We start from the raw sequence: 20,749 nt of genomic DNA, 5'->3' as shown, positions 1-20,749 counted from the left end.
ACTTAGAAGTTTGATGTTTTCATAGCTTCAAGACACTGTATAGTAGACCTGAGTATATGGTTTTAATTTCAACTCGATACCTCCACACGTTCCCGAGATAAAGGGTCTTGACAGACAGACGAACGGACGGACGGACAACAAAGTGATCCTATAAGAGTTCCGCTTATTCCTTTTGAGGTACGGAATCCTAAAAGCAAAAAGTCACAGTTCCTTATGCCTAACTTATGGATAAGCTCTTTCGAAACTGTCAGGTTTACATTGTATTCAGGATAAGCGATTTGCGAATGTAAAAGTATCAAAGGAAGCTAGCGCGAGTTGGCAAAGTAATAAGCTTGTAAACTAGCTACTAGTTACTTATTGGTGCTATTTTCATACGCGTTGGACATATCGCCGCTATATTACTCAACCTCGTATCTGCAACACTCATTTGATGACAAAAACACCCGTATTCCGAATGAAAGAAAAGCGACATTTCCATCAAATGATTGTTGCAGATATGTTAAGTAAATATAGCGACGATATGCCGTGGAGTAACTTTGCTCTTTTCTTAAGTCGTACTTTTATTTGTTAAGGTAGCGTTTTGTATTTTTTTTGTGACTACGTTTTTTTTAAACCACTTAGTTAGGCCTGGTTAGGCCTATATAGTATAAAACAAAGTCGCTTCCCGCTGTCTGTCTCTATGTATGCTTAGATCTATTATTCGGTATTTCTCTAAGATTCCCACGTTACATGCTGTGCCTAGTGTGGGGAGCACTGTACTGCTTTTATTGATACTTCTGTATTTTCTGAAATAAATATATTTTGAATATTTTTTTGAATCTTTAATTAAAACTACGCAACGGATTTTGATGCAGTTTTTTAATAGATAGAGTGATTCAAGAGGAAGGGTGTGTATAATTTGTTAACCCGTGCGAAGGCGGGTCGCTAGTTAGTAATAAAATCAGTTTAATAGGTTTGTCATGAACAGGTATTTTATAAACCGGTAGACAAACCAACATCCGTATATGTAAATTAGTCAATAAATGTCATCTTCCTCGCGTTGTCCCGGCATTTTGCCACGGCTCGTGGGAGCCGGGGGTCCGCTTGGCAACTAATCCCAGTAATTGGCGTGGGCACTAGTTTTTACGAAAGCGACTGCCATCTGACCTTCCAACCCAGAGGGTAATCTAGGCCCGTATTGGGATTAGTCCGGTTTCCTCACGATGTTGTCCTTCACCGAAAAGCGACTGGTAAATATTAAATGATATTTCGTACATAAGTTCCGAAAAACTCATTGGTACGAGCCGGGGTTCGAACCCGCGACCTCCGGATTACAAGTCGCACGCTCTTACCGCTAGGCCACCAGCGCTTCTTCAGCAGTCCAGTTTTTCGTGTATTAAGACTTTTTAAAACAAGAAATTAAAATATATGGTGTATTCTCCAAACTACGGCGTGTAAATTGGATGCCATACCGTCCTTGTAACTTATAGTAATACAAGCGAATGTCACTTTTTACAGCTTTTTAAAAAAAGGGACTTCCACTTGTATTACAAGTTATAAGCTTTTGAGAAACGGGCCCTTCTTGACTTCGAGTCAAGACACTTGCCCTTGCCCTAGGGTTGCATCTAAAATAATAGACCTCCAAATGCTTAATTTATATTACCAACTTCTTTGACGACCGGTCTGGCCTAGTGGGTAGTGACCCTGCCTGTGAAGCCGATGGTCCCGGGTTCGAATCCCGGTAAGGGCATTTATTTGTGTGATGAACACACATATTTGTTCCTGGGTCATGGGTGTTTTCTATGTTTATAAGTATGTATTTATCTATATATGTACTTATGTATATCATCGCCTAGCACCCATATTACAAGCTTTGCTTAATAGTTTGGGGCTAGGTTGAACTGTGTAAGATGTCCCCTAATATTTATTTATTCTTGATGTTCCTCACTACAAATGTTCGTTTCCCACAGGCTTCAAGATGTTGAGAAGGCATCAGCACCGAGCGCCTCACCAACCTCTGCAGAACAACCCCTGGATCTCAGCGCCAAGTCCACCTCCAGCACGAGTGGCACGCCACCGCCTGACGCCAAGGATAACGCCAGGTAATGTACGCCAAGCCAAAGGCAACAAGACTTTTATCAGTTATAGTAAGCTTTAATGCTAAATGTTAGTATATATTGTAAATACCTGCCACAAGTGTCATGCCACCAAGCCTGCCAAGAATACTGCCATTTGTATGTACGCCAAGCCAAAGGCAACAAGACTTTTAGATCAGTAGGATAAATGTAAGGATATAGGTAGCCTTTTACATGTAGCGCCTCTCCAACCTCTGCAGAACAGACTAGATCTTAGCGCCAAGCTACCTCTAGCACGACTGGCACGTCACCATCTGACGCCAAGGATAATGCTAGGTATGTACGCCAGCAAGTATTCTCCCAACCAAGTCAAAAGATGATGCACCAAGTTGGTTGTATGTTAGGGTATAGGTAGCCTTTTAGATGTAGAGCCTCTTCAACCTCTGCAGAACAGACTAGATCTTAGCGCCAAGCTACCTCACACGTCACCATCTGACGCCAAGGACAATGCTAGGTATATATGTACGCCAACAAGTATTCTCCCAACCATGCCAATGCGGCGCCAAGTCTTTTGTTGTATGTTAGGGTATGTAGCCTTTTGGATGCAGAGCTTATCCAACCTCTGCAAACCAGCTTCTAGAACTAGATCTCAGCGCCAAGTCCACTTCCAGCATTGAGCCGCACGCCACCGTCTGACGCCAAGGATAACGCCAGTTATAACCTCCTCCTCCTCCTGTGCCATAAATGTTTGTTTTGTGTTTTGTACAATAAAGAGTTTATACATACATACATACATATATAACCAAGCCAATGAGGCACCAAGTTTCTTAAGACCAGTAGACTAATATATAAAACATCGTGGCGCGTTATGTAAATCTTTGCCTTTTTCCCTGTAATCACTAAGTATTATTTTTTTCTGATAATTTCAGTTAAGACTGAGAGCTTTCCGTCTAGATTATCAAACATTTTCATGAAATACATTTTCGCATAATTTTATACACCTTTAGCTAAACCTTTCAAGTCTTAAAATGGCATCATCGATGCGTTTGATACGCGCTTGATCATTGCTGATGAGCCTTTTGAGCAGTATTGCCAGACTTTTAAAAAGTATGTAACCTTTAGTTTTACAAATACGGCAAATGTGGAGTTTTCACGAACTAAAAGCTTTCAATTCACATTTTATTTCATCCTTTTCAACTCGTAAATGCGTGTAAACAAGACAGTAGGTCAAGTGCATTATAAACATGCAACGCTTTTAATTAAATTAGGCTATTTTTCCCATTACACTGAATGCTTTGCATTAAGGTCACTTATTTAATCCATTTGTTAATTTGAAAGCTTAATGCTTAATTGCTTTGCTGTTGAATTAGCTATAAAATAATCATTATGACACGGGTATGACGTGTTAAATTCATTGTTACATCGTTGATTAATGCTGGTTGTGGTGAAGTTTGTACCTATCAATTTATAAAGGAGGGACTTTAAAAATATAATATTATTTTACACTGGTATAATGCATAAACGTCACAACTGCCTACTTTTAATAGGTCAAATGCTTGTTTAAAAAATATTATGTTGGTTGTTCGTAGTTAAATATTGTAAAAATATGATTTTAATTAGGCCTGCCAGAAATTATATTGTATCATCGAAATTATTTAATTTCAGTATCCAAAATAATATTATTATGCTATCGGCAATAAATTGCCTACAAATTCTGTTACTATAAATGCCTTCCAAAATTTAAACGCAATATTTGTAAATTTAATTATCTGGCAATGGTCCAACTATACGACATACTTAGCTTCTGACCCTATTTTCCCTTATTATTCCTTTTTAGAATTAGCAGAATTATTGCGACCAATTATAGTATAAAAGAGGCTTGGATTCACTGTCTTCCTTTTGTGATCCTGAATATAAGATACCTAAATAATAATTAGTGTAAATAATTTTTAATAAAAATTGGCAATTTTCCGAACTGAGCTACTGAACTCTTGAGTGAGTTACATTTTATCGCTTCACTCATTTTCTACTAATATTTCATTCTGTCAGTGTCTGATTTCTTTAGCAAAAACTGACATCAATAATTTTTGCTTGACTGAGCTTTATGCGTATAATAGTAGAATGATAACACACATTCTTACTCAGTGTTACCAAAAAACTCTACTAAGTGGCAAAGAATTCGATTTGATGTTTAATGGGCCAGAACTTTAATTTTTGCCCATACGACTAGCATGAATGATCTTATGCATTTTACAATGTTTTATTAAGACAAGAGTCAGAAGAAAATAGGGAGGAAACTAATTTGAGACTAAAAACATTCTATCGCATACATCATTACCAATTAAAAATTTAAAAATCGTCTCATGAACATCTTTAGTATATATTCAATTTAGGCATATCACGACGCGTATATGTATCTTAATACCATTCATAAGTCTGATATTACTGAGAAAATGTGTCTGTACATTTTCAAGTTTTTGTACATATACAAAAACAAAAACAAGTCAAATAGCTATTTATTTAAAATAACCTTTGCAACTGCCATAAAAACCGATGAATTTTCCTCAACACAGAAATAAACTCGCTCTGAATAGCCCATAAAACCTTATCAAAATAACCAAATAAGCGGGCAACACTAGGAAGCCTATTAACAATTCTCCATGGTCACCGCGTCCTATCGCTGGCAACACTGGACTTCCTATTGAAACGATCGGATTTCACAAACAATGAGATGTGAACGCACCCATTAAATGATGAAAACGGGAGCCACTAATACACAACCAAATAATGCTCAACCCAAGAATGTACAGCCCAATAATTGGCGTCCATGATGGACGCGGATTATTGGGCTGTACATTCCTGGGTTGAGCATTCTCGGTCCGCGCAAGTTTGGTCCGGGGCGATAATACGAAGCCACTATTTTCACAGGGCAATAATGTACGACCCCATAATTCGCGTCCACTAATTTGAGTCCCTTGGCTTTCAATTATTGGGCTGAACATTATTGGTACAGGTCGAGAAAGCCCGACCCAATAATGTACGACCCAATAATTGGAAGCCAAAAACCAGAGATATTCTTTTTTTTAAGGGAGCTGTCAAAATTAGTAGTGACGTTCTGACATGAGATCTTGACAGCTCAAAAATAATCGGTTTTTCCAGTGACATCTATCAGTGACATTGACAGTATTGACACTTGTTGCTTAGGTTGCTTTACAATTTCTGTATCAATTTTTATTTTTCATGTATTTTTGCGAGGAATACAGAAGTACGGACGTGACTCGAACGAAGACGGCTAAGTGTAGACGTGGCCCATTTACTTGCTGAGCGAAACCAGAATAACCAATGGCGTCTGGAAGAATCACATAACCCACGGCGAGCTTCAATCATATCAGTACAGATGCAAGAACCCTGTTCTGAGTCTCTGATCCATAAGTGTGGCCTGCTTAGGCCTTAGGCCACGTGTCGGCATCCTCGATAACATCAATCAATCCCACAGTGACTTGTTACCTGATACGACTGTTACCTGATACGACTTGCAGGTAGTTTTTGGCATTTGAAAAGATGGTAACTTTGGGAATTTTGTGGGACTGATATGTTCAGCCTATACTTGGGACAAACCATGTAAAAAATATGTGTCAATGAAATTCAAATATTGTGAAGAACATTACAAGTTGCTCAAGTTGTCGTGTCGGCAGTACCACTTCTACGACCGAGCAGTCTTGATACGCCGTGTCTACGAAGAAAGACTCAGAAAACTTCAAGACGCATCAATCACATGCAAGTTAGAAGAGCCACAATTAGAGCCCAAGTACATCGCAGACCTGCAGGATTTGAAGGCACAAATAGAAGAACGCTTACACTACATGCAGATCACCCAACCAGCACCAGCAGATGACGTCGCAGAATTGGCCAGGGTGGAGTTAGCAATGAGAAAACATTACACACAGAGATTCTGCATTACTAAAGACAACAATCATGACATGTGGGAAGACCACTTGAAAAACATTATAACAAAAAGTGAAGTTATTCGCGAGTTATTAGAACAGTATGCTAAAGAACAGTGGTTATTAGAATTAAGAGCCATAGTCTATGATTATTCACCAGACTTGACATCACCGACTACTCACTTAACAACTAATCAATTAGGATTAGAAGTAAATTTAGAAAAAATTAAGGATACACCGATAGTTAATAAGCTAAACTTAATGTCGTGTTTTCCAATTGGCGATAAGTATAATACATTTTTAGAAACGTATGTAGATTTTAGTAAGACTAGCATTAATGAAATGTATTATAATTATCACTATGGCTACCCCATATTCAACTATGTGCCGTCCCAGGAAACATGGGCATAGATCGAATATTATAGCCAATAGAATTTATTCGTATGATGTTGTAGAATATAGCCAATAGAATTGTATCTCGATATTGTAGAATATACTTGTTATTATGATTTACTTGTTATTAGCCTATGTACTTATTAATTTACTTGTTTTTAGGCTATGTACTTATCAATTTATTTGTTTTTAGGCTATGCACTTATTAATTTACTTGTTCCATATTAGGTTATGCACTTATTAATTTACTTGTTATTCACTTATAAACGGTGGTGGCCGAGTGGATATGACGCCCGACTTTCAATCCGGAGGTCGCGGGTTCAAATCCTGGCTCGTACCAATGAGTTTTTCGGAACTTATGTATGAAATATCAATTTACCACTAGCTTTTCGGTGAAGGAAAACATCGTGAGGAAACCTGCAATACATCTGCGAAGAAATTCAAAGGTGTATGTGAAGTCCCCAATCCGCTTTGGGCTAGCGTGGGGACTATAGCCCGAGCCCTCTCGCGCATGAGAGGAGGCCTGTGCCCAACAGTGGGACGTATAAAGGCTGATTTATTATTTATTATTATTATTATTAACACTTATAAATAAAAATTATGCTATGAATACATGTTTTTTTTTTCATGATGTTATTACCCGACTACGGCAAAGCAAAAGGAGGGTTATGATTTTGACCTTTATGTATGTGGGTATGTATGTATGTATGTTCATCTGTTCCCTCATAACTTCAAAAGTACGCATTATAACTTGACAAATCATGTGTCATTCGAATTGTCTTGATTGTCCGCTGGTTATAGGCTTATAACGTCACATTAAATTGATCATGGCGCCCTCTAGAGGTCATAAAGTCAGGAACAAAAAAATTAAATGAAGTACAATACAATACTCTTTATTGCACACCTCACATGCACGTAGTTTACAATAAATGTACAATAACATAAACAAAGACAATAGAGGTAACAACAGGCGGTCTTATCGCTTAAGAGCGATCTCTTCCAGACAACCTTTGGATATCGGAGACAAAATAATTAGAATATACGGTAGGTGGCGCAAATAAAAAATATGAAAAGTCGAATTGAATATAACCAAACAACACAAAACATTAATAAAGATAAACATACTTAAATACATACAACCATAAACATACATCTAGACATACATACATACATAAAAACTACAAAATATACCTATTAAATAAAGAAACAACAGTGTCAATTATTATAAAAATAAAAACTAAGGTAGGGAAAGATAGTATTCCTTAAGGTTATGATGCCGTGTCATATATCATTTGAAAGAGCTACCATCTACCTATAAAAAGTAGACTACCATCCCCAATTCTTTTGAGATACAATTATAGTAGAATATTCAATATTTAATCTGGTAACACGAATCAAGCATGAAGATGATCACAAGTAATAAATATTTTAGTTTGAAGTGAGGCCTTGTGAAAGTAAGATATATTGCCTATCTGATCTTTGACGTAGCAGTGAAATACAGGTTAGTTATTGTGTTATTTATAATGTATTAAGTAAACCAGTTCTTCTAGTGTTTAAATAATAAAAGATAATGCCGATTTTCCTTATTAATTAAAGATAAATGTCCAAAAAACAAATCATAACCGTTTTTACATCCCAACGGGGTGAATAGACACGACAACAGGGTGAGGAGACACGCCATATGGGGTCAACAGACACGTCATATGGGGTGAAAAGACACGACTGAGGGGTGAAGAATAACGAATAGGGGTGAATGGAAATATTTATGCTAGGGTTGTCAAAACGTATTTTCTCAAATTTTTAAATTATACAATACTATAAAGTATAAAATTTAGCAATGTTTCATATATTTTGGTATTAAATATGAGTTTTGAGTTTGAACACTTTTTTATCATAGTTATTCATTGTGATTTTATGTATTGTGATATGAATATTTATGACTGCTCCTTAAATAATAGGTAGGTACTTAAAGAATATGCTTCTAGTGTAAGCTAAGTTGATTTTTTATATACAATTCTCATACGTTTTATGAGTATGTGACTAGTTTAATTATAGTTGATTTATAAAAAAGTGATTTAGTGAAAGTCAGTTTATTTATTTACTTTTATCCTAATAAAAACCTATTTGAAGTTTGTGACAGCCGTGACTGTTTTTTCTAATCACCCCATATGACGTGTCTATCGACCCCGTTTTACGATACGTCGAAATCGGGTAGTTTTTCTTCATTTTCTCTAAAATCAGGGGGTTGAAATTAAAAATAAGTATACAGAATTGAAGAACTAAGCAAGACTCAAATCATGATGTCAAAATTATTACTTTTATCATTTGGATTCTTGGTGAAAATCGTCCTTGAAGTTGAAAATCGTGTCTATTCACCCCGTTTTACGGTACCTATAATTAACTCTTTAAAATGGCGGGTTCGGATGGACAGTGTGTTTGAAGTTTTATGGGACTCGGATAATGTAACAGTATGTGGTTGCATATTATGTCTGTGGAGTTATTGTAAACCGTTTTAGTTGCCAGGCTATCTTGTGAATTATATCTCACACATAAAAAAACAACGATACCTTTATACAACAAAGTTAAGGTCCCTATCACGAGCCATCATTTATTTTGATCCCCTGAACGCAACAATCAGTATTTACTTTTACGCTTTTACAGCTTTCTCAATATTTAAAATGCATCTACACGGAAAAAAAAAACAAGAAATCGTCGAGAATCTTCCATGAATTTATTTGTAGGTATTTATATATTATTTGTGCAGGCTAAACGTGGTACCACCCCCACACTCTTTTTCCGTTAATTACTTACCCCCGAACACCCACCAGGCGAAGTGGAGGCGTAACTCAATAAATACCTGAATACTTTTAAGACTTCATTTTTACCCGATTACGGTGAAGGTATGCTCATCTGTTCCCTCATAACTTCTATATTCATCATCATCATCATATCAGCCCTTTATCGCCCACTGCTGAGCATAGGCCTCTCTTCTAGTACGCCACTTGTCCCGGTCCTGAGCTAATCTCATCCAGAAGTGACCCGCAATCTTCCGAATATCGTCCACCCAACGAGCCAGCGGACGCCGGGCGCGTCTGTCATCCGAAAGCGGCCACCATTCTGTTAACATTATTAGTCCACCTGCCATCACTCTGCCTAGCAATATTATATAAGTATTTAACTATTTAAAATGTCATACCTTCATGTAAATAAATCATGTAAAATGTTATTTTCAGTCAGGTCAGGATATCATTCGTTTTATACGCGTTTTTTCTTTTATTTTACTAATAACTTAAAGTGAGATTACATCAGAGTAATTTCAAGCGAATTTCCACCAGTTATTCTCTTTACGATCATCCTTGACACACTGAACTCGAATAGTTTTGTCTCTGCTGTTTTATTTTAACACCCACTACTTACTATTAGTAACAAACCCGCAATGCACTAGAGTATTGTCAAAGTAAATTTTGTAGTCACAACTCTACTACCATCTTTTCTTTCTACACAGGAAAACTTTAAGAACGCCATTTGACTTTGATCCTTGTTGTTTCACTGAATATGAGTGATATGTTTAAAATTTTTAAATATCTTACAAATCAAAGGTGTGGCGCCATCTTTTTGAGCATACATTTTTCTTGATTATCAGTGGCACGTTTTTTTTCTTAGACTATTTATCTTATACGGAGTTATATAGGTATATGTATATCTTTGAATAGACAAAAGGGTCGCCGATGATTAGTTAAGAGTATTATTAGTAGTAGTAGGTATCGCCAGGAGAGTTGAGGTGAATGATTATTAGTTTATTACACACACAGATCACTACTACTACATCACTAATCCGAATCAAATATTTATAATGTTATAAACAGTAGAAACATTCTGATGAAAACTAAATTGTTTGGAAAGTGTTCGCATAAACGCGATTCTCACGGCCAAAATTACAGAAATATCTTTTTCATTTCATTCCACAAAGCGTTCGTATTGTGTCAGTGACGTCACAATGTGCTATCAATTTTTATAGCTCTTTTTTAACGTTGTAGAGTAGAAATGACTTGTGATTTTCATTTCTGACGTTTGCGATGAGTTCATGGCTGTTAGCCTAAAGTTTTCCTGTAATTTCTTGTATCATAATCATAACACAAATACAATTTTAATATCTACCTGCATCAAATATCGATTTCGATAAACGATTATCAACAATAATTGGCCAGCATCTATGAATAACGTAATTAATGATTATACAGCATACAGATATAATCTAAGATTTTTTCTTCTGTTTACATAAAAAGGTTGAAGTAAATTCATTTTTTTCTCATAAAATAAACTAAATATACCTAAATGCCCCAACTAATTGTTTATGGCCAAACATTTCTGAAACCCGCTAAAAACTTTGGCGATTTGGCTAATTGCGATCGCGTCCTGTATAATCAAAGTCACACTTCTATTCTTCTGAAGTTTACGACTTACCTATCACTATCTCCATTTATAGCATGAATAGCATAAATTATCATTATGATATCTGTCAACTATCAAATAATAACTAATGATTCCATACCGCGAGGTTGTCGAGAAAAGGGAACATTCCAATGTCAACAATAAACAAGATGGCGAAAACGCCTCAAACCGAAACGAACCCTAGAAAAAGAAATATCTCACGGTTGACTCAACTCAAATAAGGATCCCTTGTCGTCCGAGCGTTAAACTCTTTCGCAATAACACACATTAAACAGGCCAATAACCCCCGATACAGATACCAGTTCCTTCACACTGTATTTGTCAAGTTTCGAAAGATAGAAGCTTTCGCAAGGAGATAAGGAGACATTAGTGCCGTTTATTTGTTTTGTAAGTGGCCATTTTGAAGTTAAATGTTGACGTTAATTAATTCAATTGATAAAACCTAATGTTTACGAAGGTTAAGGATTTCTTTATAGATCATGGATTGAAAATATTAAATGTGTTAATGTTTTGTTCCCGAAAATTAAAAAAGAATGAAGCTACGACGGACGGCTGAAAAGTTCGCGGCCTTAGAAACAAAAATTAAAGAGAGTATTAAAGTAAATGTTAATTATTAACCGTTAATAATCGTTAGTAATGGCGACATGTTTAAATTGCCAAAGAGGCGGGAATGAAAAGTAGCATAGTTTTTTTGTTAATTTTTCTTTTTAGGGTTCCGTACCCAAAGGGTAAAAACGGGACCCTATTACTAAGACTCCGCTGTCCGTCCGTCCGTCCGTCCGTCCGTCCGTCTGTCACCAGGCTGTATCTCACGAACCGTGATAGCTAGACAGTTGAAATTTTCACAGATGATGTATTTCTGTTGCCGCTATAACAACAAATACTAAAAACAGAATAAAATAAAGATTTAAGTGGGGCTCCCATACAACAAACGTGATTTTTGACCGAAGTTAAGCAACGTCGGGCGGGGTCGGTACTTGGATGGGTGACCGTTTTTTTGCTTGTTTTGCTCTATTTTTTGTTGATGGTGCGGAACCCTCCGTGCGCGAGTCCGACTCGCACTTGGCCGGTTTTTTTTTGTTAATTTTTCTTTTTTTTTCTAGCTTAGCTTAGGCCGCAAATATTTCAGCCTCCCCATGTTTGTTCCATGTTTAATCAAGTTTCCTGTCTACTCCTCTTTTTTTTTTAAATCTATTTATTTAAAAGAAGCCTTTATCAGAAAGACATGTCGGCTCCGTTGGGCCTCTATAACAAAGAATTTCAACAAGTGTTACTAAACAAAAACATCAAAAAAACTGTACACAAATATAGCACTTTTTGACAGTGGTTCCGCCAATATAGATTGGAAAACCCCAATATCCGTTACTGTATAATCCCTACCTTGAAATAGTTGCGCCCTCTTGTCTCGAGTCCGGACACATTCCATTAGGAAGTGATGTACATCCTCGACAGAGTCGCATATATCGCAGTTGGGCGACTCTGCTTTCCTCATCAGATGAGCAAACATATTTAATGGAATGTGACCGGATCGAAGCCTATGAGCACGTACAATTTTCGCCCGGTCTAAGTCAGCCACTTCCCACCAGGGTATCCGAGGAGGCTCACATTGAATAGTCTTGTACCAGATTCCTTTCTCTTGCGATCTTTCATCAAAGAACTCCTTCCAGCGACCATACATTTTTCCTTTATACTGAGCGACTATTTCTGAGAAATCTGGAGCGACATCAACCTCAGTTCCCTCAGAAGCAGCCGCTGTCGCCAACCGGTCAGCCTCCTCGTTTCCTGCCAAGCCGATATGTGACGGAACCCACTGTATTTTCAAACACCTTCCGCAATTTCGGAGTCTACTCCTCTTGCTAATCTTAGTGCCTTCCGGTCGCCTAAGTATTTTGTGTTTTCCGAATGGTAGGATACATATAATTTAATTGATACCACCTAGGGTTCACAGACATTTAAGTAGTTATACCTTACTAGCTGTTGCCCGCGACTTCGTACGCGTGGATTTGTATATTGGTGGTTATAAATTCTACATTAGCTTAGAACATTATGCAGCAAAAGATAGCAGTAGGGACGGTTAATCATTTGTTAATTATTATACAACGCATGAGATTTGTCTTTCACAACCTGGCTACGAAGTTTCAAGCCCCTAACTGAATAAAATTGTTCTCGATAATCTCGATATAATCTCTCTCAACCCCCAGAAGATTTTCAAGTCCACTATTTAATAAAACCTACTACCTAACTACCTATTTACGAAGTTTGAAGTTCCTAGCTTTAAATAAAATTTGAACCCTCTACCAACTCTCAACCCCTGTTTAAACTTTTAGAGGATGAATTTTTAAAAACGCTGAAATTACTTTTCTTGTATTGTAATAATATGCCTTTATACAACGATTCAAGTCCCGCACTCCAATAAATATTTGGGTTCCATACAAATTTTCGACCCCCTTCACCACCTTGGGGGATGAATTATCAAAGACTCGGAAATTAGTTTTCTTTTCTCTTAATAAAATACCTTTTTACGAAGCTTCAAGTTCATAGCTTTAAATAAAATTAAAACCTATACAATCTTTCAACCCCTTTTTAACCCTGTTATGGGATGAATTTTTAAAAACGCTGAAATAAGTTTTCTTGTGTTCTAATGCTATGGCTTTATACAAAGATTTAAGTCTCGCACTCTCCAAAATATTTGATCTCCATACAAACTTTCAACCCCTTTTTCACCTCCTCGGGGGATGAATTTTTAAAAACGCTGAATAGGTTTTTTGTTTTTTAATAAAATACCTTTTTACGAAGTTTTCAGTTCCTAGCTTTAAATAAAATTTGAACCCTATACAAACTTTCAACCCCTTTTGGACCCTTATAGGGTATGAATTTTTAAAAACGCTGGAATTACTTTTCTCGTATTCTAATAATATGTCATTATACAAAGATTCAAGTCCCGTACTTACAAAAAATATTGACCTCCATACAAATTTTTAACCCCTTTTTCACCACCTTAAATGTTGAATTTTGAAAAACGCTAACATTAGTTTTCTTCTCTTTTAATGTAATAACTTTTTACGAAGTTACAAATTCGTAGCTTAAAATAAAATTTAAACCCTATACAATCTTTCAACCCCTTTTTAACCCTTTTAAGGGATGAATTTTTGAAAACGCTGAAATTAATTTCATTGAGAATTAATAATATGGCTTTATACAAAGATTCAAGTCCCGCACTCTAAAAAATATTTGATCCCCGTACAAACTTTCAACCCCTTTTTCACCACCTCGGGGGATGAATTTTTAAAAACACTGAAATTTGTTTTGTTGTTTTTTAATTTAATACCTATTTGCGAAGTTTCAAGGTCCTAGCTTAAAATAAAATTTGTAGTCCAAGACATAGTTTCATCCCCTTTTTTACCCCCTTAGGGGTTGAATTTCCTAAAATGTCCCAATTCCTTTTTTTTGTAATCGGCTATTATGCCTTTCTAAAAAGTTTCAAAGCATTTGCAATGGATTCAAACTTTCAACCCCTTTTTAACCCTGTTAGGGGATGAAGTTTCAAAAACGCTGAAATTACTTTTCCTGTCTTATAATAATATACCCATATGCAAAGTTTTAAGTCCCACACTCACAAAAATATTTGATCTCCATACAAACATTCAACCCCTATTTCACCACCTTGGGGGATGAATTTTCGAAAACGCTGAAATTATTTTTTTTATTTTTTTTATATAATATATTTTCACAAAGTTTCAAATTCCTAGCTTAAAATAAATCTTGAACCCCATACAACCTTTCATCCCCTTTTTAACCCTTTTAAGGGGTGAATTTTTAAAAACGCTGAAATTACTTTTCTTGAGTTCTAATAATATGGCTTTATACAAAGACTCAAGTCCCGCACTCTCAATAATATTTGATCTCCGTACAAACTTTCAACCCCTTTTTCACCACCTCGGGGGATGAATTTTTAAAAACGCTGAAATTAGTTTTCTTGTTTTTTAATTTAATACCTTTTTGCAAAGTTTCAAGGTCCTAGCTTAAAATAAATTTTGCACCCCAAGACAAAGTTTCATCCCCTTTTTTAACCCCTTAGGGGTTGAATTTCCTAAAACGTCGCAATTGCTTTGTTTTGTAATCGGCTATTATGCCTTTCTAAGAAGTTTCAACGCATTTGTAATGGATTCAAACTTTCAACCCCTTTTTAACCCTGTTAGGGGATGAATTTTCAAAAACGCTGAAATAACTTTTCCTGTCTTATAATAATATACCCATATACAAAGTTTCAAGTCCCACACTCACAAAAATATTTGATCTCCATACAAATTTTCAACCCCTTTTTCACCACCTTGGGGGATGAATTTTCGAAAACGCTGAAATTAGTTTTTTTGTTTTTTAATATAATACATTTTCACAAAGTTTCAAATTCCTAGCTTAAACTAAAACTTGAACCCCATACAACCTTTCATCCCCTTTTTAACCCCCTTAGGGGTTGAATTTTTCAAAATCGCTTCTTATCTCTTGTACACTTTACAAATGCAACCTAGTGTGCAAATTTCAACTTTCTAGCTTTTGTAGTTTCGGCTCTGCGTTGATGAATCAGTCAGTCAGTCAGTCAGTCAGTCAGTCAGTCAGGACACTTGCATTTATATATATAGATTTACGAGTTCGACTACACAATAATAACGAAAAATATGCTAATCAGCTTATAAATTACATAAGAAGTAATATGACGTCCAAAACTCAAGCTTATAAAATGTAATTATGTTTGAGATTAAATACCGTGTGTTATCTTATCAAGGAAACATCAAAATAGCGACTCTCTCAAAATAATTATTTATTGTAGAAATTTAAATACAAATACAAATTAAATATATAAAAAATAACTACCTACTAAAACCCGTCCCGGGCTACCCCGACGCAAAGTTGCCCATCACGCTCGCTGCGTTGCCGCGTCGGATTGCGATGGACAGCCTTTGCATTAAGAAAAACCCGGAGCGGGGGTAAATTTCGACTTATGTTCCTTCTATTTTGACCTCTGAAACGTCTTTAAATACATCATTCAGTTAGTTTGTCACATATATATTTTAATGAACTTAATACGCAATAATATAAAATGTAATATGTCAATTAAAATAAAGAAGCACATAAACATGAAGTGCCTGACAACGAAAATCATAACCACACCCATTTCGATCAGGTCAAAGACTTGGCGAACGAAACGCAACGTCATTTAGTTAGATAAAAAAAACGGTCAAGTGCGAGTCGGACAATGTAGGTATTTTTTATGTGGAACGTGATTGAAATGTCTTTAAAAACCCGTAGGGGTCGGATCAAAAACTAAGTAGGTAATTAAGTCCGACTCACGCTTGACTGCACATTTCTAATAGGTTTTCCGGTAAAGTCCTATATTGTGTATTTTTTTTTAATTTTTGACCCAGTATTTTCCGAGATAAAGGGGGGAATGGTCGGACAGACAGACAGACGCACGAGTGATCCTACAAGGGTTCCGTTTTTTTCCTTTTGAGGCATGGAACCCTAAAAAGACAAAAATAGTTATAAAATTGTACCAGGAAATGTTCGTGAACCCTTTACATTTATTTTTCAATATAATCGGGTTTGAAATATATTGAAAAACAAGCCTAGTGATTACGGGTTGTTGATCTTTTTACCTCATTTTGCAGAGCTTTGATTAATTTAATAAAATAACCGATTTAATTTTTTGGTAAGTTTGAATAGTTCCTAATAATTTTTGTCGGAATACCTAAACATAAAATTTGGGACAAAAACCAATGTCCGATCCCGCAAGTGATGCTGGTAGATGTTCAAATGGTATTAGTGTTCTGATACAAGAAATTACAGGAAAACTTTACATTAACGGCCATGAACTCATCGCAAACTCAAACGCAAATCAAGTAATTTATACTACGTATTAAAGACAAAGAGGAAGATAAATAATTACATGTTTAAAACTGTTCGTCATATAACACAAAACAATACGTTTTATCAGTCTGCAATATGGGTCAACACCTGGTCATCGGCTCGCAATCGGTCAAACATCTAAATTCAATATTTCAAAACACCAACACATTAATACCAGATAAGCTAAATGCGAAATATTTACCCACGAACCTCCGATAACGGGCTATGAATGCATCTTTATATTTTCCTTTATTTCTTCACCGCCATCTCAAATTAAACTTTCGATCCCTATCATTATAGCTGGAAATTGCTTGGTGGGTATGACCGTCTTCAGTTTCATCTTGTGTCTCGGTTTCTTATTTTTCGTTATGATTGACACTGGATTCTGGGCCCTATAGTTTGAGGGTAGGGTTTGATTTTGTGTGGGCGTGTGCAAGGATGCAAGGTCGATGGCCGCGACTATCGTTGCATTTTTATTTGTTTTGGCGAGCCAGTCGACCCAGATCGTGGGCCGTGGAATGAATTTATTCTGCTATCGATTGGGTTTTGTATAATATCGGTGCTGAAATCGAGATGCCGGTTGTGTTCTAAATGTTTCCAACGTTGTCGTTTATGCTATGCTTCCCTGGTATATCGAGGAAATCTCCGCACGTGATAGGGCGAAGGATTTTGCTTCTCCTATCCTTTAATGCGTTAGCATGATACGTGAAGAATATACTTGATAGGACGCACTAGTTTCGTTGCAGAAAGGAAAGCTTCCTGGTTTATTAAATTAAAAATATTTTAAATAATTCAGGGATTAACTCTCGGCCTAGTCATATGCGGGATAAGGTCCCTAGAAGGCAGTTGGGGCTAACGCCGTTGCATATAAGGAGTATTTCGACCAGGCAACAATAAATCCGTTCCTGATGAATGTCTCTTTGGTTGTTACAGATTGAAACGCGCAATACTCGATGGCGGGCCCTGCAACAGTACCGCGCGGCGGAACTACACCGAAGACGAGCTCCAGTCAGCCCTCCGGGACATCCAGTCCGGGCGGCTCGGGACCCGCCGGGCAGCCGTCGTCTACGGCATACCCCGGTCCACCCTTCGCAACAAGGTCAACAAGTTTGGACTCGCCGCGGAACCCGCCGACTCCGACCCCGACTCCGACCCTGAACGACCCGACTCGCCGCCCTCTGTTATCCTCAAAATACCCACATTCCCACCCCCTGACGATAAAAGCCCATCACCCGCAACCCCAGGGGCACCAGTCGCACCTGTAACTCCAATTCTACCGCCACAACCACCCCTGAACACACCGTCTCCGCTCCTGCTCCCGGCGTCTGTCTTCGCAGATCCGCCTTCCTCACAACATCTCTTCACGTCGTTGAGCGACGTCATAGCAAAGAGTATAAGCCAAAAGTTCCAACAGCCGCTAGAAAGGCCCCATGATTTCATGCGACTTCAGCAAGACAGGCACGTATCCGTCATTAAAACGCCACCGGACAACTCTAGAAATTTTTCGGGTCCTAGCAACTCTCGCGCTCCTACGAACAATAACGGACAACCCGCTACGGGCAAGGGAACTAGACCTAAGAGAGGAAAATATAGGAACTACGATAGGGATAGCCTGGTGGAAGCGGTGAAGGCCGTGCAGAGAGGCGAGATGTCGGTTCACCGTGCCGGTTCGTACTACGGCGTGCCGCATTCGACTCTCGAATACAAAGTCAAAGAGCGGCATCTGATGAGGCCGCGTAAACGCGAGCCGAAGCCGCCTCAGGACGTGAAGCCGCAGCCTCCCAAGCCGCCGCCGCCGAAGCCGATGACCAAGCCGTTCACCAACGGTCTCAACGGGCCCGAGACGCCCGGGTATCCGCCGAGCTACTTCTGGCCGGGAGCCGGCTTCCCGGCCCCGCCCGCGCCGGACCTTTACGCGTCGCATATGATGCGTCGGCTCAGAGAAGAAGCGCCGCCGCCGGCGAACGGGAGTTTCCTGGAGGGAATCATACGGTCGAGTCTGGAAAGGCCCGGTGCGGCGTTGCTGCAACGGTTGACGGGGGAGCCGCGACCGCCGGCGCCGAACTCAGACGCGCCGAGTCTCCTTCGGCGGCTAGCGGGAGGCGACGAGGAAGGTCCATCGGCGCGCCGAGCTCGCATCGACTCCTCGGACCGTCAGCTCGCGGCTGAGATGCGGGAAGCGGTACAGCGGCTCCGAGCGGACAAGATGAGGCCCCGCAACGGGACGCCCACGCCGCCCGCGTGCGGGGCACTGTCGCCGCCGCCGCCGCCCGCCGCGCCGCCCGACCGCGCCTAGTATCCGCAGTACTACCCTTTCCAGTGATACGTGACGTAGTGGCGTCGCGTTCGCCCACGGATTTTGAAAGACGTTCCGATCTCCTCAGTCTTTGTGATAATTATTATGTAAAGTACATTCCGTTGGGAGAGGGAAGCGGCCGAAACGTAAAGCCCGTTAGCGTGCCTCGCCGGCCGCTCGGCCCCTCCGCGCACCGGTCGGATCTAACTCTGTGCCTGGGCCGTTAAAGTGTGCCCGTCTCAAGTTTCTACGTTACATTAGAGTGCAATAGACTACATCGTAAGGATTTTTCATACGAAACTCATGCATTATTTACATGTATACTGTTGTAGTGACAATAACGTTAGTTACAGGCTTTTCTTACATTAGACCGACGCTGGGTTTTCATTTGTTTACACATCTATAGCTTTCGTAGTTCCGTTTCCGTTCCGCAACCGTCTTTAGTCCAGCTCTATCACATATATACATCGACACATAATCACCAAATAACACAATAGTTACCTACAGACACACCCAGTTCAATATATCACAGCTTTACTATGAAATATCACAATAAATAGTTATAGTACCACGTTCATGCTCCACTCTTGGTGACTTACAGTGTTATTCGCTGGGGTAATATAAAACTTTCGGGGAAAGACTTGTAGGATTTCAAACGTCTTGTAATATAAAACTGTCGTTTTGTTAGTGACCGTTTGGCTGTAGATAGCTTGCCGTGGGTGTTTTGCGACAGCGGCAAGTGCTTTTTAAAATTAAAATTGATTTGATGTCTATGATATTTGTCTGGGAGACGTTCGTAGCGATCGCCTAAGGAATGATAGGTTAGGATACCACTGAAAGCCACGAAGATATAACGATTGTTCAAATTCTGGCAAATCTTTGAAGCCTCATTTTTGACCTTGTGTTTAAGTAAAAGACAACCAAAAGTTAACGTTATGAAATTTAACTATTTAAATAATTTTAAGTAATAAAAACAATGTAACAAATTAATTATAAAGCTAGCCATGAGTGTAAATGTTATCGATTTTTAAGTGAACTATTGCAGATTTTGTGCGGTGTTTTTATAATTAGATAGGTAATATATTGAATGAAATTATTAGCGCTATTGGTAGTGTGGTGGGTGCGGCTGTCCCTCTCTGGCGAGGCGCGCGAGCAGCGCGCGCGAGCGGGACGCGATGCGACGCATGCGCATATTCGGGGCACGAACGGACTTATGTGCAATTATTATTTTGTATAAAATAGTAATTTAAAGTGTGTCTAAGCTAACACGTGGATTTCCATATTACTGAATGTGATATTTAGATATTACGAGTGCGGTCTGGCGAGCCGTGTCATACATACATATATACACGTACGTACATTAAATACATCTAGTGAACTTATATATTTTATGTACTATTATTGTATCTTAAGAAAATATATTCTTATTTTTCATGGTCCAAGTTTTAAATGTTTTATCGACTATACAAAAATATGGATAATCATTATTATATTCTTGTCGACTTTAAAAATTATTAGCCCAAAAATCCTCAAAAAAAATTGATATCTTCAAATTTGTGAAATTTTTTGGTGTTCTATCGAAAGTAATATATTAATGAAGTACGAGATGAAAAAATGTATACGCTCTCCCAAAAGTAAAATTTAGGTAAAAACTATTTGGATAGAATTATCGTACGATTACTTATTGTAAGTTATGTGTAAATGTC

At 38.2% G+C, this 20,749-nt stretch overlaps 1 protein-coding gene across 3 annotated transcripts in view; it reads left to right on the top strand.

Moving 5' to 3' along the window:
- Nucleotides 1-20,022, top strand: part of LOC134657443 (mushroom body large-type Kenyon cell-specific protein 1) — a 256,270-nt gene extending 236,248 nt beyond the window's left edge. For all 3 annotated transcript variants that reach the window (XM_063512998.1, XM_063513000.1, XM_063512999.1), the window contains 2 exons: nucleotides 1,950-2,081; nucleotides 17,681-20,022. In XM_063512998.1, the coding sequence (XP_063369068.1) occupies nucleotides 1,950-2,081; nucleotides 17,681-19,043 (1,495 nt within the window). In that variant the 3' untranslated portion in view covers nucleotides 19,044-20,022. The remainder of the gene's footprint in view (nucleotides 1-1,949; nucleotides 2,082-17,680) is intronic.
- Nucleotides 20,023-20,749: the final 727 nt, after the last annotated feature.

This window comes from Cydia amplana, chromosome 20 (genome assembly GCF_948474715.1).
Source record: "Cydia amplana chromosome 20, ilCydAmpl1.1, whole genome shotgun sequence".
Taxonomy (NCBI): domain Eukaryota; kingdom Metazoa; phylum Arthropoda; class Insecta; order Lepidoptera; family Tortricidae; genus Cydia; species Cydia amplana.
This window is presented reverse-complemented; position numbering and strand designations above follow the sequence as displayed.